This window comes from Tachypleus tridentatus, chromosome 9, assembly GCF_004210375.1.
Source record: "Tachypleus tridentatus isolate NWPU-2018 chromosome 9, ASM421037v1, whole genome shotgun sequence".
In the NCBI taxonomy this organism is placed as follows: domain Eukaryota; kingdom Metazoa; phylum Arthropoda; class Merostomata; order Xiphosura; family Limulidae; genus Tachypleus; species Tachypleus tridentatus.
The window spans coordinates 137169719-137194989 of NC_134833.1; the positions used below are offsets into that span (position 1 = coordinate 137169719).

The 25271-nt window shown below is 32.6% G+C and overlaps 1 protein-coding gene across 6 annotated transcripts in view; it reads right to left on the reverse strand.

Moving 5' to 3' along the window:
• Positions 1–13164: 13164 nt before the first annotated feature.
• LOC143226462 (nuclear receptor subfamily 2 group C member 2-like) overlaps positions 13165–25271 on the reverse strand; it is an 80764-nt gene continuing 68657 nt past the window's right edge. For all 6 annotated transcript variants that reach the window (XM_076457464.1, XM_076457462.1, XM_076457463.1 and 3 more), the window contains 4 exons: positions 24319–24456; positions 21638–21764; positions 20525–20661; positions 13165–17356 (listed from right to left, as the gene is read on the reverse strand). In XM_076457464.1, the coding sequence (XP_076313579.1) occupies positions 17352–17356; positions 20525–20661; positions 21638–21764; positions 24319–24456 (407 nt within the window). In that variant the 3' untranslated portion in view covers positions 13165–17351. The remainder of the gene's footprint in view (positions 17357–20524; positions 20662–21637; positions 21765–24318; positions 24457–25271) is intronic.

Here is a 25271-nt window from a genome sequence, read left to right on the forward strand (position 1 = left end):
CTATAAATAATTTAATTGTATTATCTGTTCTTCAAAATAAACTGTTTATTACATTCAACAACAAATTATAACAAAAGAACCTTTAACTAGGCGTGTGAGGGATATTCTTCACGAAAACATGTCTCAGGAACAGAGCTTCGAGAGAAACATTGTTTTCATTACGTTTATTTCACCTGCTTTAGAGAGTTTAAAAGGCGAGGATTTCACAAAAATATTGTCTTGAAAGATAACCCGAAATTCAAAAAACGTAAAGTAGACGAACTGTTGTGTGACGTCACAGGCAAAAAACGTGACACTAAATATGAAATATTTCAACAGTAAAATTACATGCTATACGTACCCATAAAGTTACAAGCTGTACGTACCCACAAAGTTTAATTACATCTGAAAAAAAAAAACAACAGAAAAAGGAAGGATCATTACCTAAAACAAGCAAACTACTTCAGAATATTTCATAAAGTTTCCCAGTTGTTCCTCTAACTGACCTAAGAAACTAGTGACACTGTTATCATACGCAGTAAAGATATTAGATTGGTAAAGTATAGAGTGTTTGACTAAATGTCTACGTAATGAATGTATCATAACGACCCCCTCCCCCCTTTTCTGTAGAGAAACTAAGTGTGCTAAAGCTGTTGTATTTCACCCGACCTTTTTATAAGGCGTTTTAGGTCACGCAGGAACAGATAAGAGGAAATGACACCTTTAACACTTGAAATTCTGCGTTCTTTTGGTGTTTATAAAGTGCAACTTAATCGTGAAGAAGGATCTCTTGTGCATTACGAGTACCTTTGTTTGAAGGTTCGCTCCTTTATATTCTCAACACCAGTGTTTGATATCTGTAAGAAAACAGCTAACCTAATTTAGTAGTACCAAAAATGTTGCTCATCGACTAATTATATCATTCGTAGAAAATACGAGAAATAAATTAATTTTATAACATATTTTTTTATATACAACTTACGTACGAAATTTCAACAGAACGTTTCTCTCGAGTAAGAAATCCGACAACTTTTGCTTTAACAATACAAACTTCTCTGTATTCTTTGTTGATAAAATACACAAGTTAAAAATACTTTTTTTTTTATATCATCACAACTAGAAGTGCTTCTGATACTTAGATTTATCGGTGAGTGTTTGATTTATACGTTCATTGCATATATTTATGCGGAAAGAAAAGCAGTTTTGAAACTTGGATTTGAAATGATGTTTTTGGTGGATCACACTGGTAAGCTCGTGCAGTTTTATGTTTCTGTGCTCCGTGAGACTCGATCTGTCATCACAGACAAGAAAGTATCATCAACGAATAACTTTTCTTTTACTCTTGCAGCTAACAGCTGCTTAATGATAAATTTTTTTACTAACTAAACCGCCTGACCATTCCCAGAAGATTGACTTAACACGTAAAAATATCTGTTTCAGATTCCTCTCTCTTTGAATGCTATAGCCAAACAAAAAAAAAAACATTTATTTTCCCGCAACTTAACATGGAAGAAATGTTATCGTTGGAAGTGATACTGATGTAAGAGAACTGGTTGCTCGTTTTTCTACAGTCGCATATATAGAAAAACTTCATTTAATATAACTAAGTTTAAAACAGCAAGTTAGTACCTGTGACGTAACAAGTACTCTGCTCTAAGAAATTTCCAGCCTTTTTATGTTTAATTTGATGTCTTGTTACACACTTCAGGTAGACACTGTTGCAAAACCACTAAGGTTTTGTTTGTTATACCTAATTTTTTAACTTCTTTCTAGACTCACTACAGAAATTGGCTAGCCTTTTTTATGTTTAACTTTTGATCAAGGTGCACGTTCTACAGTAACACGGGCATTTCTTATATTGAAAACTGTATTTTCATGGAACTCTCTCTATATATATATTCTTATAAACTATACGAGCAGTAAACTGTTGATTTTACTTAGGACTCAGTGAATGTGAGTATTTTTTACAACGTAGATTGGGGTTACTTATAATATTTTTGTATTTACATGTAACAAGTCATAAAATAAAATATATTATGGTAAACAAGTCACAAAATTTAACACGATAGATAAGTAACAAAATTTATTCTTATAAAGCTCAGAGTTTTATAACTAGGGAAATCTTTAAATCAAAGTTTTGTAAACTTGGAGGGTTTTTTCTCCTGAAACTTCAAATGGTTTATATTTGTTTTACAAACATTTTTAATATTTCATTTTCAAATCAGGTGTGCTTCGAATTTCGCGCAAAACTACACGCGGGCTGTCTGTCCTTAATACAGCAGCGTAAGACTAGAAGGAAGGCAGTTGGTCATCACCACCCACTACCAATTCTTGGGCTACTATTTTACCACCGAATGGTGGGGTTAACGGTCACATTGAAATGCTCCCACGGCTGAAAGTACGAGAATGTTTGGTTTGATGGGGATTCGAACCCGCTACCCTCGGATTACGAGTGAGTGCCTTAATCACCTGGCCATACCGGACCTGGAGAATGGGAAATATGTATGCATACATATAGTTGAAATAATATAATTCATGAATTATAGAACACTTTAATTAGCTCAATATGTAGACTAGTGTTGCTTATGTGTAACGTGGAGATAAGATGTCTATCCGGGGCTTTCAGAATTCTTATTTCCAATATATATATCAACATGTGGTATAGAATAAAAATAGGTAAACACTCAATAGCATGTAAACTAATTTACAATAAGGTTTAAGCCCATGCTAACAATACTAAGTTTAAACAACTATTTTCCACATTGCACGTGTCTTCTTCGGTCTAGTGTCTCTTACTTTTTGTTGTATTTTTAAAATCTGATATTTTCCGATTGTGTGAATTTAAGCTTCATTGCTTTATAGTACATTTTAACTGTTTTGAGTGTCAAATAAACTTTATTATGACAATTTTATGTCGTGAACTAAAGGCTTAAGACATTTTGAGTAGAAGGTAGATGTTCACTAAAAACACAGTTTAAAATACATTCATAACAAGCTTCGAACAAAATATCCTGTTCCACCTCTGGTACTGCTGATGAATAGCTCAACACCTGGTCCTTATGATGAGATGGCCAGGCAGCTAGGACACTCGATTCGTAGTCTGAGAGTCACAGGTTCGAATCCCCGTCACACCAAACACGCTTGCCTTTTCAACCGTGGTGGCGTTATAAAGTGACGGTGAATCCCACTGTTCATTGGTAAAAGAGTTTCACAAGAGTTATGAGTGGATGGTGATGACTAGCTGCCTTCCTTCTAGTCTTACACTGCTAAATTGGGGACAGCTAGTGCAGATAACCCTCGTGTAGCTTAGCGCGATATTCAAACTAAACCGATCTCATGATGAGTTGAAACATATTATGCTTTATTATATGACATTTGGAAGTGGATCTTCTATGGCTCTAAGTCATTTGTAATCCTGTACAAAGAATAAAAAACTTGAATGAAAGAAAACAAAATGTAACGTTACTCCTTTCCTTACTGTCGCTTACTGACTTACAGAACCGGGTAACAGTATTATAAAAATAACAAAAGTCACCAGTTTAAACTGTTACAGTTAAAGTTTATAATAAAAAGGAATGTTTCAAGCCAAATATTCAATAAATAAAGCCATATAATTCAAAATTAACTAAAGTATATTTCCTTTTAACCCAATTTTGTAACACATATGTTATTTGTCATTGCTGGTAAGCGTGTATTTTAAGTTCCGGTCAGAGCAAGCTAACAACTTTATTTATTCAGTTATTCATGAAACAAACGCGCTGAACTTACACGTTAATCTGATTTATAAACTAAAGTGAATTGTTTGTTTGTTTTTTATTTCCGAGCAAAGCCACGCGAGGGCTGTCTGCAATAACTGTCCCTAATTTAGCAGCGTAAGACTAAACGGAAGGTAGCTAGTTATCACCACCCATCGCTAACTCTTGAGCTACTCTTTTACCAACGAATAGTGGGATTGATCGTACCATTACAACGTCCTCACGGCTGAAAAGGCGAGCATGTTTGATGTGACGGGAATTCAAAAACGCAACCGTCAGATTGCGAGTCGAGCGCCCTAGTCACATGGCCATGCCGGGACGGTAACTAATGTGAAAGTGACTAAAGTAAGTTTGTTCTTATTGTATAAAATAATTAATTAATTATCCCTCTATCGACGAATATTTTGTTTTATAAATCATCTGGAGAACTTAATCCCCTATTCACGAAACAAAAACTGCGTTCGACTAGCGAGGACCTGAAATTTTAAGGTTTTATCTGAGTTTTATTTTTTATTACCATCGGTTGTTAAGTGAATGCTGCCCTTGAATGGCTTTATATTCGATCATTTTTAAATGGTTTCTTTGTTTTATTTTTCTGTATACGAGATTATGAAATTATAGAGAAAACCAACAACACACCAATTCAGTTAACAATATCATCTGCTATTTATTGTACACTCATCTGAATATATGCACACTTTACTTATACATGGAAAACTGGGGTCAACCCCCTTTTCAATCTGTCCTAATAAAAATCCATCATAATTAGAAGTATTACTGTTAATAAAAGCAGTCCGGCATGGCCATGTGGTTACTTCACTTTTTGTTCGACTCGTAATCTGAGGGTCGCCGATTCGAATCCCACACCAAACATGCTCGCCCTTTCAGCTGTGGGGGCTTTATAACGTGATGGTCGATCCCACCATTCAGTGTTAAAAGAGTAGCTCAAGAGTTGGGTGGTGATGACTAGCTAGCTGCCTTCTCTCTAGTCTCACATTGATAAATTAGGGATGACAAACGCAGGTAGCTTTCGTGTAGCTTTGCGCGAAATTCAAACAAACAAACTCAGGAAAAGCAAGGGAATACATAACAGTTAATCCAGAACTGAAGAGCTTCCATGTCCCTGAGGCCCAGCATGGCTAGGCGGGTTAAGGCGTTCGACTCGTAATCTGAGGGTCACGAGTTCGAATTTTCGTCGCACCAAACATGCTCACCCTTTCAGTCGTGGGGGGGGGTTATAAAGTGACGGTCAATCACACTATTTGTTGGTAAAAGAGTAGCCCAAGAGTTGGCGGTGATGACTAGCTGCCTTCCCTCTAGTCTTACACTGCTAAAGTAAGGATTGTTTTGTTTTGGAATTTCGCACAAAGCTACTCGAGGGCTATCTGTGCTAGCCGTCCCTAATTTAGCAGTGTAAGACTAGAGGGAAGGCAGCTAGTCATCACTACCCACCGCCAACTCTTGGGCTACTCTTTTACCAACGAAAAGTGGGATTGACCGTCACATTATAACGCCCCCACGGCTGGGAGGGCGAGCATGTTTGGCGCGACGCGGGCTCGAACCCGCGACCCTCGGATTACGAGTCGCACGCCTTACGCGCTTGGCCATGCCGGGCCACTAAATTACGGACGGCTAGCGAAGATAGTTTGTTACTCGTGTAGCTTTGCGCGAAATTCCAAAATAAACAAATGAACAATCTATGTCCCTGAGGCAAATCTTAAACCCTAAAGGTAATTAAGTGAACATGTGGCATACACTCATTCTCATTGCTTGATCAAATAAGCCTTGTTGAGTATTCCTATTATTATTTTGCATGTTATACCTTTGTTTACTTATTTCATGTAATATTTTAAAACTTTAAATAAATTTTTTAAGAATTTATAGTTTATTTTATTTCTTTTGTTACTTGTGCGTGTCTTGTCTTATAGTAAATTTTGTTACGTGTGTGTGTGTCTTGTCTTATAGCAAAGTCATATTGGGCTGTCTGCTGAGTCCACCGAGAAGAATCTTTACATGTTTTAAATCATATTTCAAAGTTATTTCGCTTTTTATTTCTACATCAGAAATGCAGCAAATGTACATACGTGTCGTTTGGTTTTCACAGCAACATATGATGGAATACGCTACAATTAAAGTGGCGAATATAAGTATATTAATGCTATTAATTGTACTGAGAAAAACAAAAACACCTTTGTTTTGTTTAGTATCTGCTAAAATCGTGTAAAGGTAATTTAAACGTATTAAGTGTGTCAAAATATTAAAAACAAAGAAAACTGTTCGTTTCGGTGAGGTCACCTTTGCCGATATAATTCATTTGTATATAAAGTATGCTGGAACCTGTGAAGCCGATGTTATATTTGTCATAAGCTACTTTAAATATTCTTGTACACTGAACAACATTGTATTTCATAAGTATCACCAGAGGGTTAGGAAATCCATTGATTAAATAGTTTGAAGCCAAGAGATAGCGCTGGAAATGGTTTGTTTTTGAATTTCGCACAAAGCGACATGAGAGCTATCTGCGCTAGCCGTTACTAATTTTAGCAGTGTAAGACTAGAAGGAAGGTAGCTAGTCATCACCACCCATCGCCAACTCTTGGGCTACTCTTTTACCAACGAATAGTGAGATTGACCGCCATATTATAACGCCCCAACAGCTGAAAGGGCGAGTATGTTTGGTGTGACGGGGATTCGAACCCGCGACCCTCGGATTACGAGTCGAGTGCTTTAACCACCTGGTCATGCCAGGCCTGGAGATGATCCTTGCTAATCTTGTGTTGTGTGCGCTCACTGTAGGTCAGTTATTACATGAACTTAACACTAATATAAAGTGTACTAAATGCAAAATTCGTAAAATATACACACACACACTTATATATGTGTAAGTATTAAACGTAAATCGTTTCTTTATTTTGATCGGCTGGCTTTAGACAATCTGCTTTAGACGACGGTAATTATGTATCATATTGTATTTTTAGCATGTTATATTGCTATTTGTATCACATGTGTTAATATTATGTGTAGTCAAATATTTGTTTTAGAAATGTAATGTTTGTGTAAATTCATTTTTGTCAATAATAATCAGTAATCATATTGAACTTTAAAATAAAAACAAAACATGTTTATACTGGTTATTTAAGTAGAATACACATTTCAACGTCTATGCGTAAAAAGTGGTAATAGATGCGGCCTCAGCTTTCCTACTATAGTGATATTTTTTAGAAGGTAGAGAGATGTATTAAAATTATTTTGGAGCCGTATATGATATCGTTACAATTCTTGCTATCACACCTGATCATTCTCTAACTGATGATTATACATCTTAACAATAGTACTGCAGCGTGCTTTCTGTTGTAAGGCTGTCATGTTCAATACACTCCATTCATCACTGATGTCTTTCCATAATCCTCCTGATGTAGGAGAACAACAGTTCTCGACACCTATTTGAACAGTCCTATTGCGAAGAATTTATATTCGATGCATTTCATAGCTTGTATATATGGTATAAAGTACCCAGAACATCGGCCTGATATTAAGCAGAAATCAGCTTGGCCTTTGTATTCAGCCTCTTTATCTCATACAGTCCCTGATTCAGTGGTCATAAATACCTTTGAAAAGGTTTTATGACATGCCATGTACCACTTTTGGAATTTTTATTTCATCCTTTGACTTAAAAAATGCTACAAGAGAATTTATAATTATCAAGGTACACACTCACACTTTATCTTGTGTCACCACATGCTGCTATTCTCCCAGGCTAAGAGCCATTCATAGCATTTTATATAGTTGAACTTCATTTCCTGGATATGCTCAGAAAACAAGAGATGTGAACAACTTTTTTCACCGACTTTCCATTCCTAGATTTTTACATGTTAAAAACCTCTTTATGAATGGTCTAGATACCCAAAGTTAATTCATATTCCTTTGTTTCCCAATATTATAAGTTCAAGGAACATGCCAGTTTTGGATATCCTAAATCCCCGTTTTGAACAAGTCTAAGTGTGTGAATATTTTGCATCGGAAAGGACTGTTACGTATTCTCCCCCAAAACAATCAGTTTGTGGCATCACGCTTCCTACGTGACGCCAAAGAATGAAAAATGTAGTTTTGATACATCCCGTTCCATTACAGTTTTGTTTGGGCTATAGTTGTCTTGCTCGGTGGCATTTGCATATTTAAATCTAACAAACTTAACCCTCCATATTATGTTTCTCTGTTCCACTAATGCGAATTTGCTTTCAACAATCCTAGTAAGGCACGAAAACGATACAAATTAGTGTAAACAGTTAAATAAATTAATACTGTTGGGATTTCGTAAACACTAAAATGTAGGGATTTTTTATTTCTGTGATGCATGGTCTTATGTACTGAAAAATAATATAGATAATCAGATATTGTTATGCGTTCATAAACGTAATGACAAATTAAAATTAACACATTTTAAACCAACGACTGATTTAACAGTGTTAAAAATAGATTTTTTCGTTTCAATTGTAGTACTTATATTATAGAAAATTATCTTCGACTTAATATATCTCTTTGTTATTATTATTTTAATTATGAAAAAACTTCCAACCAAAACTAAAAGTATTAGAGGTTACATTTAGCAGAACTGTTAGTTAACAAATGGACTTGTAACTAAAGTGGGTGTGATCTACTGGCTAGCATCCTCGAACTGTGAATCTGAGAGTTCATGGTTTGCGGTCCATTGTTACAAAAACACGCTCTGAATTTTAAGTAAACTATAAATCTCGAAAATCTACTCACTTCTAAACATTTTTTGTTCCTTTTTTATAACTTTAGTATAAACACATGTAAATCTTGATTCATATGTTGTTTTATTCAGACCTTATGCAAATGAAAATATTCAAGTTTGTCCGTTTTTACATAGAAAATAGGTTAATTTCTAAATTTCGTTATCCAGATCACAAAAGCAAAGTTTGAAGGGAATAGTGGCCATTTTCTGTACTTTTACAACATAAGCAATTATGAAATAACACATACTATCCAGGTACAAAATTTGTGTTACGTAGTGTAATTCTGCCAAATAAGTGTTGCTCAACAGTCGGCGGTAAGTGCCGCTGACTAGCTGTTTGCCCTCTAATCTATCAGTTTCACGTGTATCTTTATGTATCTTTGCCCTCTAATCTATCAGTTTCACGTGTATCTTTATGTATCTTTGCCCTCTAATCTATCAGTTTCACGTGTATCTTTATGTATCTTTGCCCTCTAATCTATCAGTTTCACGTGTATCTTTATGTATCTTTGCCCTCTAATCTATCAGTTTCACGTGTATCTTTATGTATCTTTGCCCTCTAATCTATCAGTTTCACGTGTATCTTTATGTATCTTTGCCCTCTAATCTATCAGTTTCACGTGTATCTTTATGTATCTTTGCCCTCTAATCTATCAGTTTCACGTGTATCTTTATGTATCTTTGCCCTCTAATCTATCAGTTTCACGTGTATCTTTACGCAAAAATTTTGAAACAAACAATTTGTTTATTTTTTAACTGTGAGTGATAAGAGTGAAAGTCAATCCTACTTTTTAGCTCCAAGCAGTACAGAGCACCTGTAGCGACCGGTTCTGCTAACTGTCTGCTTTCCGTACGGTTACTAATTCAAACGTAAGTATGGCTGTCCTCTTACCTGGCTGTTTAGCCTCTCATGCCATCAGGTTGAAAATACTAAAATATTTTATTCATCATTATATGTTTATAAATTTTAACATTACTTATATAGCGATTAATGAATACATTGTTATGCTGAAGTCACGCTGGATATGTACAGATACATGTTACTTTATGAGTTCAAATGACTTCCTCACTTGAGTGGTTGAATTCGTAAGATATCCAATACTCAGGCAAGTTTCTAAATAGTTACTACTACTACTACGTCTTTCTAAGTGGGTAAATGATAATTTTAAATGCGATAAATGTGAATATTATCAATATGATATTAAATAAAATCAATTGAGAAGCTACGTTTGTTGTGCCGACTGTATTTGTGGCCTATAAACAATAACGAACATTGAAGTCAAACTTTTGGTCTTAAAACAAACACTTCATCGTTAGCAGTATACAAATCAATGCTAGTAAGATGAAGCACTGAACGTTAAAGGAATTGAAATAATAACTGGTTAAATATGAGTCGTTGTATTTCAGAATACATAGTTTTAACCTATACTCTTTAATCAATCTTTTAAGGTTTTCAAAATGAGATTGAATGTATAATAGTATTTCAATAGCACTATTTTAAAGAAGTGTTTCACTCATTACAAAATTCATCAGACCAACTGAGAGACAATAAACATAGTATGGGTGGGAGCAGTACTTACGTGAGCTATTTGTTAGAACAACAGTTGCTTTGGATCTGGCGGTAAAACATCAATAGTCTGGATAACGAATGTAGTATTAGAAATACAATAGATTTATTAATAATGTATAATTAATTATAATTATGTTTCGCCAATTAGAAAACGTGTTCACACCACAAAAATTGTTTTTGTAAACAAATGGCTTCATCATATAACCACTATCACGACTATTACTTAAATTTCTTATGCTCCAGGAACTAATGAGTTCTGTACTGAGGGAAATGCGTCCTCGGCAATGAATATGGTGGACAAAGTGTGGTTTAAATACTATTATAGACTACGTTCTTTAGTCAGTATCACAGAGACTTTCAAGAAGAAATGTCTCTTCAACAGTATAATTAATCATAATCATGCTTTACCGGTTTTTATAAAAGAGCTCACACCATCAAATGTTTTTGAAATTACAATAGTATGGTAGAGCGGCGCCATCTATTATTATGTTTTTAAAGTATCTATACCAAAAGTGCAGGACATTCGAAATATAGTTTGTTTGTTTTTTGTGTGTGAAATTTGAAACATCTGCAATCATAGAAAACTATATGACAAATCATAGTTTACTAACGTGGAATTCAAAATAATTTGACATAATAAAAACATAACATTCCGAATTGTCACACACAAAAAAGCAAAAATAAAAGGAATTGGATATGATCGCAAAAACCTCAAGCAATTATACTCTCGAAATCAGTTTATCAATACCACGATTACTGGTGTCCATGATAAGATGCGTACAAAAAAGTGAGATTATTTGTGGAGAAACAAGTTCCATCAAGTGGAGATTTAATATTTCCTGAGAGATTATTTGTGGAGAAACAAGTTCCATCAAGTAGAGATTTAATATTTCCTGAGAGATTATTTGTGGAGAAACAAGTTCCATCAAGTAGAGATTTAATATTTCCTGAGAGATTATTTGTGGAGAAACAAGTTCCATCAAGTAGAGATTTAATATTTCCTGAGAGATTATTTGTGGAGAAACAAGTCCCATCAAGTAGTTTTATTTAGTTGAACGCTTGAAAAGCAGTGGAAAAATGGAACCTTGATAACTTTGTTAAAATTAAAAAAAACGACTGCAAAATATTCATGGTGACGGTCAAAACGTACAAGACAGTCTAGTCTGTCTACAACTGGTCGGTGTGGTAGATACGTGTTTCTTTTAATTCGATTATTCGTACAGTGAGGTGAACAAAATAAAGGTCAAAGGACTTACGCAAACCTATAAATATCATTACTTACAAACATGGCACAATCTGTGTTGTAATTATAAACATTTTTGTTGTACTCCTTTACTGTTTGTTACAATACTGACTATAAAGTTTGACATATATAACCAAAACTTTAGCCAGAAAAATGACCCTTATGAAGCTCTGTTGGGAGCCATTCCTTAACCGTTCACCCAACTACTCCCATAAAAGCTAAATATACCATTCTCAGCTGGTCATAGTTTAGATTTTGCTACCTAAAGTGAATTGGCATGTTTTATATTAAAACATTGTTAACTTCCTTGAATAAAGAACATTTTGGTAATCAGCAGAGCCACTTCTACGATGATGAGTGTTTGTTTTAGCGTACAATGAATCATTATGGTTGTCTGAGTGTTTGTTTTAGCGTACAATGAATCATTATGGTTGTCTACGTCTATCAGGGATTGTAAAATTTTAATTAAAACTCTTGTACCAATTGAGCATTAACTACAGAAATCACACGTTATGTGTTTATTACAAGTATAGGAATACTTACGCATCATAAAATACGAAGGAAATATATTAGAAGAGCCCAGATATGTGCTATATTGTATTTCATTTTAAGTACATGAGGTAAGTTATGATTTCCTATCTAGACCTAATACAGCTTGAACAGACGAAAGTAATGTTGAGATTTAACAGTACTGATAACACGTTTTTTTTTTACTGAGTGAAATGTTCTTTGTATCACGACAAATAAGCCTTTCTTCTCTTATCCATTATATTTATAATGAGGATTCAACTTGTCTTGCTGCTGACGTCAGTGGATGCAATATTATCTCAATTTTGAATACCTTTTATAAGAGTAATAAAACTTCCATAAAATTACAGCTCAGCATGGTTACTACAACGAACACTGATCTTTTGTATGAGCAACTTCTCTTACACGCATAACTTAATGAACCTTTCCTCTGATAACTTGTTGATACTTTACAGAAAGTTTCTAGAATGCGTTCACTTCCTTTCCATTTTGAGATTTATTTTGTTGTTAGAAACCGAATTTAGTGAAAGAAAAGCTCCAGTCTGTATTTGCCAAACAAGAAAATCCCAGTCACATACTACAGCCAAACAAGAAAATCCCAGTCACATACTACAGCCAAACAAGAAAATCCCAGTCACATACTACAGCCAAACAAGAAAATCCCAGTCACATACTACAGCCAAACAAGAAAATCCCAGTCACATACTAAAGAATGTTCACAAAATTACCTCGGTGACTAAATATTGCCTTGATCCCAAACTTACGTATTTCTAGCCAATAAAAACATAAAATTATACAAGTTCTTACAATAGAGTGAAAGAAACTGAAACACACTCCACCAACATTATTTGAATTATGTAAAAAGTCTTTGTGGCTTTTTCAGTTAATAAAGTTAGGATGGTAACCTTGCTTTAAACAGATGGTCGAAAAGGGTTATTGCACACAGAATTACTGAAATACACCAACAGGAAAAGCAGACGGCCTCTTGTCCACTCAAGTCGTTTGTTAAAAACGTCCTTTTTGTGTATATTTTGTTAAGAAATTATTTAAAAACTGCTTTTATGCCTGAAAGAATGCCTGCTAGTTTTGTCTTTAAGTTATAATTTTAAAACTAATATTTGTATTTCTTCCTTATTGTGGTTTATAGAGAATAATATGTAAAAAAAAACTTCATGTACAGTTAGTATATTGAAAACCAGGTTGTATCATATTTAATGTTCTTTAAAGGTAATTACAGATGTAGGTACACTTTCATTTTTTTCATAGTTCTATTTTTGTGTGTGTGTGTGTGTGTGTGTTTCTCAGATTGAAAAACAAGTAAGTCAGGAAGTTCTTTCAAATATGATCTCTATATTTTATTCCATAAAAATCCAGAATCACAGGCTAAGAAGTTGTGTATAAATTACAGCATGTTGTACAATTAGATCGAACTACACTGGTCGCCAGTTGTTCAGACCAGTGGTAACAACTGGTGACAAATATCATCTACAAATACACCAGGCTGGAAGAAACAAGCTGTACAGAAAAAGTGAAAAGTCTCACAAATAATTTACTTTATGTGTGGTTCCATTACCTACACATACTGACAACCATACCAAACAGAAACGTTCGTCAGTTTTTAACATCACTTCCAAAGCATTCAGAAACTAGCAGTAATGTTAAAATAACTCAGGTCTGAACTTTTAAACTTGGGTACAAACGATAAGAGGCATTTAGGCCTAATTATCATGCTTGAGGCGTTAATCATATAAGCATTTTGTATATGTTCTTTAACTTCAACTGCAAACTTTTCCAAATAGGTTTAGGAAGGCAATGTGTGTTTTGTAGATTATGTTTTTAAAACAGTTCACGCAAGTAAATACTAATACTGGTACACTGAATTTATGTAATTTAAATTGGGCTAACAATAACATGAATTACAATCTGGTTACCCAGTTCAACCTCAACTGTTAGATAAATGACTTTTCTAGGGCCTTAACATTCTAGCAAGTGAAAATTTTAAAAAACAGTAAACACTTCGGACAATGCAACTATTCTGATTTCAGTGCTTTTAATGATAAATATTTAATTATTTTAACGATGTTTGTGACAAATTTTCAGAGTAAGATTCTAACAAATCTTATAGAAAAATTTTCTGAAAATGGTTATGTGACTCATGGAGGAAAAACGTTGAATATGCAATGAACTTGAAATTGACTAATAATGAATCAGTAGAAAACGCCACCTGGTTACGTTGTCACTGAAGTACATTTCTGTTTTTAACAAATATATCTTACTGATATTATCACATAATGAGAAATTTGAAAAAAAAAATCTTCGTATCACCCACCTACCAGTCTAGTAATTCAAAGCCAGACTTTTTGTATAAACAAAGTAACATCATATTGATGAAATCTACTGAACCTGAGATTGTCATCTTGTGAACAAAACTTTTTAAGAGAAAATAACAGAAAATACTGTTGTTTGAAATTTTAAACTTTGTTTTTGTGTCCAGACTTACAGATGATGGAACAACAAAGACAAATTCCTTTTTCAACAACTAATGCGAGTTACATTTCTTTACCATACTTGAGATAATTAACAGAACTGTGTATAACAATGACAAACTAAAATTTCTTCTGCTTTAAGAAATGTGATCTCTTAAAAGAAATATTAAAAAACAAAACATTACTTAAATCTGTTCTGAAGTAATTGGTCTTGTAATTTTGGTATATTCTGTACAAAAATCAAACATTATATAGAACTCAAGATAATCAAAGGCTGGACTACACATACATTCAACAAATTCTAAAGATACTCAATTTACAAATGACCCTTTTATAACGAGTAAAATAAAACCGGGATGGATAGCTACAAAAAAAAATTAAAAATTAAAAACTTCAAAATTAAAGCACTTTCCATTCCAGAATATCAACACTTAAAAAAAAAAACACAAATGATTTGTAATAACTTACACAAGTAAACATGAGCTCAGTAATTAATTTCAAAAAATCAACCACACTACATTAAGAAGAGCACAGCAAGCTTTTGTCAACCTGAATTAACATCTTCCAAAAGTATTAATACACAATGTAGAGTAATTTGTTATTATTACTTTTACACTTTTGTTTAATAAATTTCTAGTTCTTTTCATGTAACTTTTTATTAAGGGGGAAAAATAAAATATATTTTCAACAACTTTATATTAAGATAGAATCTCAAGTAAATTGGTAAAAAAGTTCTTTCTTATAAAAATATAGATAAAAAACAACCAGGACTTCTATACAATATATGTGTTGATTCAACTTTAGATGACTCAAGCAAGGTTATCTATTAGGTATGGTTTATGTAAGGGAAGTTTTGATTCAAAGCAACTGGGCTGTCTGTTAGCAATGACATTTATGTTACATCTCAATTAATGTCTTATTTTGTATCGTTATTTTTTAAAAGAAAGAGAGAGTTGAAATCAGAGGGAAAAGTGAGACATAAATTTTTGCTAACATGTGAGAAGAGGAAATTCGTGAAAAGAAATATATTAAAAGTCTGATCTCTTTCAGTGTCACTGACAGATTTTAATCAACTGAGGGATTCCCCTGGCCAAATGATATGTTCTAAGCAAAGTACAAATCACTTCACTCAAAACAGACAGAAAAGTTTTGGCCATTATCTAGAATTTACTGAAAGAAATGTATTGAATCTTATTTTATTTAAATATGAATATTTTGCAAGTTATTAACTCTTTGTGGTTTTACCTTTAAAGTGGAGAAACACATTGACTTCAGAAAAAGAAATTCTAACTGTAATGCAAAAACCAACTTATATCACTGACACAGACGGTATACATCCACGCCCAAAAACTATTACCTACACTTTCTTCAACAAATGCACAACATCTCAATTAATCAAAAGCTATATTTTAACTTTCATTTTATATTAACAAAGATTATATCACATAAAAAAAAGCAGAAAACGCCTCTTAACTTAAAAACAAGCAAAAGAACAGAACTAATTTCTTTCTACAAATGGAATGACAAACCTTATATACAGACAACGTGGTTATCACACAACTCTAACAATTTTTTCATTGCTTTGTAGGTATACTGATTCTTGATGGACACCAAGAAACTGTAACAATTTTTAAGGTTGGCGTACGTCCACTGAACTGAGTGAACAAATTTAATAATGTATTGTTTTTCTAGAACCTGATGCTTATCTAAGTAAAGTCAGTGACTCTCAAAAGGATAAATGGAATTTAAAAATATCTCTATAAATTCCATATAATACACATTAACAATATTTTAATTGACTTTGCACCCATTGATTTAACATCACAAAACTCTCTACTTTGCTACAGCAAGTTACATGCTGACTGTTCGCAGTTAGTTTAACGATAACTTTTCCATGTTGGAGTGCATGAATTTTACCTTAGCAGTACTTTGTACTTAATTATATCCTAATCAAAAACATGTTATGCATGTGTCTTTAATGGCATTTTAAGTACCACATGCAACTTCAAAATATTCTCAAACCAAGCAAGTTTCATTACTGATGGTAATATTAGCATCATTTTATTAACATGATGCTTTGTTCTGTTATAAAGATGAGCTTTATGTTCAGTGCATCAACCTTTGTGTAATCAGAATGTTTCAAACTTTTCTTGTATTGTATTCTTTCAGCTGGAAAGCATGTAGGGCAGGAAAGTTTCTTTATATTTTCCAGTCTAATTGCTTAATCAGTCATTTCATTTAAACATACCGTAACGTATAACGCTAAATAACGGATGCATTTGTTTTACAAAAAAACCATACCAAATTTTTAAACACCACTGAAATTCATGACAAGCAAACATTTCAGTAAGACCTATGACTATGGCAAATACTTGGATGAATTAAAGTATAACAAAAAATAATCACAAAATGTAAGAAACAAGTACCATGTTTCCAAGATCTCATTTATAACTTTTAGTAAAATAACGGTAACGATACATGTCTATCTATACATATCTATCAAAATGCTTTCTTGATGTTAAACATTTGGCCCGTCACCTACTGTTGACTGCACATAATTATATTATTTTTATAAGTATAATGAACACCTGTACTTCATGTTTAATATTATTGTATAAACAGTTGAAATGAAAAAGAGTTCATTGACACAGTAGAATTGTCTATATATTATCCACTCAAGCTGTGGTTCACAAGTCAACATCCACATAGTTTAAATAAAGATTACTACATTACAAATAAATTAGATTACAAAATTAACATCAAAGTTCATTATTTATTTCATTAACTAGTTTTTAAAGGAAGTTTAGCCTTAGGAAATCACAACTTTTGTTGTTCTGTACCTGACAATTATTCTGTATCTGGAATGGAAAGTGCACCGAAACATATCTCAAAATCTACAGAACTAGGTTTAGAAAAAGCATATATATATATTACATGTCTGACACCCTTCTTGTAACGAACTGATAGTTGAAACTACAAACAGGGGTTCAGTGCTGTACAGGAGCTTTGACCTGCTTCTCTGACCTCCACTCTTTCATGCTGGAATACAAAGAAAACAAAGTAGTTATTACCTGAATACATTGCACAAGATTCATTTTCATGTTGTGTTAACTCTGTATACACCATATAGAAACAATTGTTTTATCTTTTTGTGGAATACATGTTGTACATGATCATGTCTCAGAAGAACTTCTGCTACTCCACATTCAGGATGTCAGAAAAACATGTGGATTCAATAAGTCTTGATACAAAATGATAACAACTACATAACCCAAGCAGTTTTGAAAGGTGAGCCCTTCTTCTTCAGGGACAAACACAAATAGCTGTTTTAAAAAAAATGTATTCTAAATACAGTTGGTATGGCTATTAAAACTTTGATTATAATAAAATTTTAATACCCATACTAACTGCATTTAGAAAATATGTTCCTAATTTTGATCTGGTAAACCAGAGAGAGAGAGCAGCAAGTCAATAGCACTTACTGCCAAACTGTTAGACATTCTAACTGAATGGAGGGACTTGACTGTCTCTCTCATAACACAGCCATGCCCCCCAAAAATGCACCAGATAAATTTGCAGATTTGAATGCAAACTATGGAATCTAGAAGAACGATCTCTGATAGATTCTTTAGGCAAAGTATTCATGATGAAACTTTGTAAAATGTGCAGCAACTGCCTGTTGTGAAGACACAAGTGTAGATGACGACATTTCAAATGTTTTCTGCCTTTTGTCTTTAGGTCAGTGCGTGTGTAGGTGTTACCAGTCTTTTACAGTGTCCTGGCAGATTGTGGAGAGAAACATTGATAATCCAACCAATCATAACATGCTCTCCAAAATCCACCAGGACACTATAAAAGACCGACAACACCTACACACACACATTGACCTGAAGACAAAAGACAGAAAACTTTTGAAATGTCATCCTCTACACTTGTGTCTCCACAACAGGCAGTTGCTGCACATTTTACAAAGTTTCATTATGATCTTTCATATTCACAGTTCATCACAATAAGTTTCATCAATAGAGGTACATGTGAAGTGAAATATATATATTTTACAAAATCATGAAAACTGTCCTGATTTGTCATTTTGTAATTTCACATATTAAAGTATGTAAAGTTATTACTACATTTATTTACTTCTTCTTTCTGGTCATGCTTTTAAACAGAAATGAAATAATGTTTCATTTGCTATAATTCTAATTAGCATTTCATGTTTAATGTGAGATTACTTTCCCCATAAACAAATAACACAACAGTGGCATTGAAAACATGCCCTATGATGCAACATTCGCATCACTTTCAAACTACAATATAGTATTCTTTATGAATACAAATGTAGCATCAGAAAAATCTTTACTTCTGATATAATGAACATCTCACATTTTACTATACCATACTTTATTTACATCAAATTGTCATATGTGGTTTGAAATAAATTCTAGGTTCTCGCTTGCAATTATGATAATTAAAAGAGGTATCACTTTTTCATTCTGTCTAGATAAAAATCAAATGTCTTTCCACATTAATTTTTCTATCTTATTCACAGTAATGTTTAAACTCTTGGAACAAGTAAAATGTCACATTAATGTTACAGTGATATGATAAACACCAGGTGACAAACTTAATAAAGATTAACAATATTCGAATCTGTTATAAATTTAGAGATAAACAAATATATGAAACCAAAACATTATTACTCATATATAAAAATGTTTTTAGAACAAACTTGTCAAATCTGTTCAAATATGATCTCAAATCATAATTTTAACACTGGCTTTCATAAGTACCTTAACTTTTCACGATTTTAGTTACATTTTCTCATAAAAAGTGTTGTGCACCTGCTTTAGTTTTTTAGGCGTTCTTATTCTAATTAGCCTACAAAAAATCAGTATTTCAGTTTCTTAGTTATAAAAATAGACAGAGTTGTGGATATTGAACCTTAAATAAAACCTGCACACACTAAGATACCTATAATATACTATTCTTCCTGCTGTTCAGAATCACTTAAAACAAAAAACAGATAAATTACCCAAGCTAGATATGTAATGCATAAGTTAACAAAATCATTAAAAGTAAATGTCAAAACTAAAGGACATCCAAATAGGATAAAAAAAAACAAAAACTATACAGATAGAAAGAATTTAGACCTTCATTCCGTATGAGGGCTATCTGCCCTAGCTGTCCCTAATATAGCAGTGTAAGAATAGAGGGAAGGCAGCTAGTCATCACCACCCACTGCCGACTCTTGGGCTACTTTTTTTTATCAATAAATGTGGGATTTACTGTCACATTATAATGCCCACATGGCTGATAGGGTGGGCATGTTGGGTGTGATGGGATTCGAACCTGCAACACTCAGATTATGAGTTGAGGGACCTAACTATCTGGCCATGCTGGTACACAGAGAAAGCTAGTGCACTTTCTAATTAGACCAAAGTCATTAAGATTCACCATTATATGGTACATCAAGTAGATAATAATTATCCTTGGGTAATGAAGGAAACAAATGAGCATATTTAGATAGCATTAATATTTAACTTGAATGACTTCATTAAATATAGTGAGATCCTCGATACTTTGGAAATAAGCCAATATCATATTGATTATTAAGGAGGAAACAGAGACAATGTTTAAGTAATTACCAGCCAGTTAATGTACTTCGGTACTTTAGTGGCTTCAAAATTATTAGAAGCTATAACTAAATAATTTCTAAAACAGCATTTACATGAATGTGTCATTATCACAAATCATCATTATGGTTTCAGAAAGCATAGCATGAAAATAACTGTTTATGTGCTACCCTTACACAGTTATCCAAAGAGTTATGTATCATAAAATATTTCCAGTTGCAATGAATAACAACAAAATTAGTGCTAGCATTTTATCTGTCTTTCATCAATACTTCATATATTCATGCTCTCACAACAAATGCCCAATATGATATCAGCCAATTCCATATTTCATGTAAAGGTGATTAGTTGGGGAGACTATATCAGGCAAATACAGCCAAATTTGGAGTGAATAGGTTAGTAAAATACTAAAACAACAAAATAACTTAAAAGTGTTTACTTTGAACTATAGCTTACCTGCTTCTGTCACCAAAAACATTAAAATATGCAGAAAAAAATGAGATAAATTTTACTTGTTTCTGTTGAGGTTTTAACTCAAATTAAAAGATTTTAGAGGCTTTGAAATGATACTAACCCATGTCAGGTGTGTATTCACTAGAGTCCATGTTCAAGATGTAAGGAATGATACTGTCAATCTGAACGTTCCCTATTAAACCAGCAAAGAACAGTTCTTCAGTTATATTTGGCTGTAAAGATCTCAGAGCAGGAAGCCTAGCATTGAAAGAAAAAATGGCAAATCTTGCACATGTAGTTTTTGAAAAAAAATCTCACTATTTTTTTTTCTCAGTATATAACATAACTCTATAAAGATATTTACACACACAAGTTTCAGACCAATGTAAATCTAGCATTTAAAGTTTTAAATATGGTATGGTAGTATATAAAAAAAATTATAATTTTGATGTGAACGTTTTCATTAATTTTCTCAAATACAATTAACTATTTTTGATAAATGAAAATGAATATTGTTGCTCTGAATAAAAGCACACTAAAAATTATCTTTTTAAAAGTCAAAATACTGATTTCAGCCCTGAATTAGCAGGAAATACAAATTAAACATTTTTGTGATTTTAAAACTCAGCAGTAATACTTGTGTATTCTAGTAAAACTCACTTCTGGTGTTATAATTATTTAATAACCTCCATTTTAATATTTATAAATTGTTTTCTACCTAATTTCTGTACCTTTGCTGTTTGAGCTTCATTGTTCCTATCATTTGGGTTTATTAATTGTAATGCTAGTACTAACACATTATTTTCTGCTTTATTATTAATTTTTAATGCTTTAAACTTACTATTAATTATATTAGTATATTAACACTAGACAATTTAAGTTTATTAACCTCATTATTAACATTTACATTGTTTTCAGCTTTACCATTAGTGCATTCAACACTTTAGTCTTATTGTTAGTTATGCTAGCATATTAACCTCACTGTTAGTATTTACACATTATTTTCTACCTTGATGTCAGTTTTATGTTTTGATGTCACTTTTAGTTATGTTAACATCATCATCTGAATTATTTGGATTTGCTGATGTAGGTGTCGGTTACATATTGCATTCTGAATTTAATTAATCTCTGTGTGTTGCAAATGACTGTGTTTCATGAAAAAATTTATATCCTCAGCATTTTAAATGCAGGATTTCTTAAAAAAATATTACTCCTGAAAGATATAAGATTTTACCTGAGAAGTAACTTAGCAAACCTATCACTGTTTTCAGGGAAAGTCTGTGCAATATATGACCTCAGTTCCTGATAAGCCTTTTCTTGAAACTTTTCCACTTGTCGGGCACTTGGTAATGAAGGATGATCTGTGTTATACAAAGTTATACCACAATTTGTAATTTGGAAAGGATTTTTTTCATTACACTATACCCAAAAGTATTACATTCTGGGAAATTATTAATAGCTTCTGGTCAGAGGTAAGCAAGGTGTATAAATCACAACTAAACAATGACCTTCGAGACAAGAAACCCAATTTTTAGAAAATAAAAGACAGCATGGGTAATAAAGTAAAGTTTACTCTAAATGTACAATGATGTGACAATATTAAGGTACCTAATGATGACATAATGTTGTTAAAACACTGTACATTTATAATAAAGTTTTCTTCATTACCCATTCAAGCCATCTTCAAACTTTTAAACAATAACTACTTAATTGATGAAGATACTTCTATATTAACACTGTTCATATGGTTTTACTAACAAGTCATTCAAGGCATGCTAAAATTAACCAGGTTCAGCATGTGTACTGAAATGCATTCACCAACTCAACTAATGATGGATTATAGCTCTCAACATACGCATAATTAAATTCCACCTAAAGGGCTACACTGCTTTTCCTCTGCAGAAAACACAAATTCCCCATTTCTAAAACTCTTAACCAATACTTTTATATAATTTTTCTAGTAACATTTTGCAATTGTAGTGGAATGGAATGTATAAGCCCATCATTTTGACATTGTTTTGGCATTTCTTGGGTAGTGTGATCACATCAAAAACTTACCACTTTTAGGAATGATATGTAATAGTTTTTTGTGGCATAAAACTTTCATACACTAAGACCATAAAAATATTTTGATTAGGAATTTGGAATTTCCAAAACAGAGACATCTTAATGGCATTAACATTAAAAGGAATATGAATTAACTTGGTGCACCAAGACCACCCAGAAAGAGATCTGCAACAAGTCATACCACAGGTGTCATTTGCAAAATGAAGTATATCATAATAGGTGAAAATTGATTAACACATAAGTCAGTAGCAAAGTTTTTCCATATGTCCCAAATGATAGTATATAATGCAACCAAGTAGGACCTCTGTCTGGAAAAGTGTCACTAGTCGCTTCCACAACATATATATTCAACCATCAAATACTTCAGATACCTGGAGAATAAAATTAACATTATTCCACACAAAATCAAGTATTTGGATGGTATACCTATAGGTTTTTCTATGATTATGCAGTTGAAATGGGAGCTGTAAAACCATCAACCATGCATATGCATACTGGATAATGGAAAGCATGAATAGAGGAGGATGTATGATGGCATAACAGAAACTATAACAATAGAAACTACACTACAGAACTATTGTTAAGTTCAGATAAGGGATGAATGAATCTGATAACATGGACTATTACAATGTGGTTCTCTCCAAAATTATTTTATGGTAATATACTTAAACTCTCTTAGATTACTTTCACCAACATATTAGTGTGACATCAGAAAAAAAACCAAAAAAACTTAAATACCATGTTGCAGGCTACAGTGGCAGCTCTAAGCATGTACATGGTAGCATTATATCTGGTACAAAGTTTAGATAAAATATCTCAGAATTAGATATCTTGTTAAATAAAACTTGAATGGAGTAGGAAATCATCAGAAAGTAAAGAGTACTCATTTCATTCAAAGTAAGTAACCTTCATCACTTCATGTTATATATAAATGTAACATAAAGTAACCTTCATCACTTTATGCCATATATAAGTGTAACATAAATGCAACACAATTAAATAAACTGCACATAATACATTTCGTTTACTTTTTTTTTTTAACATAAAATGGTAAGAACAGTACAGTTGGTAATGGGGGAATGTTTGGTTTAAAAATATAAATAATTTTGAAGTGAATCCATAACTAAAAATTTAAGAAGCTAAGCTCTTTCCAAGTGTGCTAATACTAATAATAAAACACTAATTAGTACAAAATCTTCATATAAGGAGTCAGTGCCATGGGAACATGAGACAGAGACCCACAAATTTTGGGAACAGATAGCTAGGTAGACGTCTTTAAAATTTCACTTTCACCCTGTTTTTACAGTACAAACTTGGCATATAATATCATTAATTCACTCCATTTCCCAATTATATAAAAATGCTGAGTGACAACTCATCTGTAGCATCTTCTTAAGAAGAGAGTTCTGTGAATGGGTACACTAGATGACCATCTTTATGAAAACATTATCACTTCTCAATCCATCTCTTATATCAATTTATATAATTCCCAGTCTCTGACATTTTACTTTTTCAAATTCTGTGGTTTACATTATTTTCTGCAGTTGTTTGCTTCACTAGCAATATGATAGATAAAATAAACAGAAGTTACATGAATGAGTGATGTCACATGAAAATCCTTTATTTGTTGACGTTTACAGTTTTATAAATTTAGTTATTTCAAAATAAAATTTAAAAGTTAGAAAACAAAAAATTACACCCTCAACAATGTAAGTTTTATATTGTATTATGCATAGTAATCATTAACACAACTGTCAAACTTCTTTGATAAGTTATAGGCTTAATCTCCTTTCACATAAGTTGCCAAGTTTGTCTTACAGGATTTAGGCTTAATTTAAAATATCTTACCTGGACTAAACAGCACTATGGCTTTCAAGTAAGCATATTCGTGTTCATCAACCTGTAAACGCAGCATAGAGTTCACAAACTCTTGGAGTTTACAGATGTGGTCTGTAACCTGTTTCACTCTTTCAGCAGAAAGACGATCTAGTGAGAAAAAAACAAACAATATTGCTCAATTATTAAAACAATGTTTTTTATTCATAAAAAAACCATCATATCTAATGTGAAACTTCATGGCAGAAGTTTAGACACTGGTGAAAAGGATTTAATCATGTTGAATGTTGTTCTATAGATGATTATCAGTTAATGGTTGTTTACATTACTAAAATATGACAGTGAAGAACATTATTCTGAAGATGAATATAAATAGCCAAAAAAGATGATGAACAAATCCCATTGTATGTACAAAATTAGAAGATGATTATCAAGATGGTGATTTAACCCAAACTTGCATGTAATGGTCATCATATGAACTAAGTTCAAGAAAGGAAAAGGCTTTATCTTTGCATAGGTTAATCCATGACTCCTTTTAGACTTAAGAAGATGAACACCAAAATCAATAGTGTAATTTAGCTATGTTATATCAATGATGGATGGGACAACACTGCTGTAATAAAAGCAAAATAATTTCCTATCTCACTATGGCAGGATACTAAATACATGGACTAAAATGTTAACATTAACAATTAAGTTATAAAGAAATGTTTACGTAACTTGGAGGTAAACGTTAATCTTACAACAACACTGACAACATTAAGCAGTAGAACTTATGATGTAAATCTGTAGCTCTGGCAATGATAAGTAAAGTTATGGAGATGAAAACAATTCTTCAACTCTGATAAAGGTGAAAAAAATTTCTGGATAGCTTAAGGAGTTAACATGTAAACCTGCTGACTGGATATCTTTTACTTGACCAACAAAGTCTAAATTATGAGTTTAAAAAAAAATTAAGAACTTTG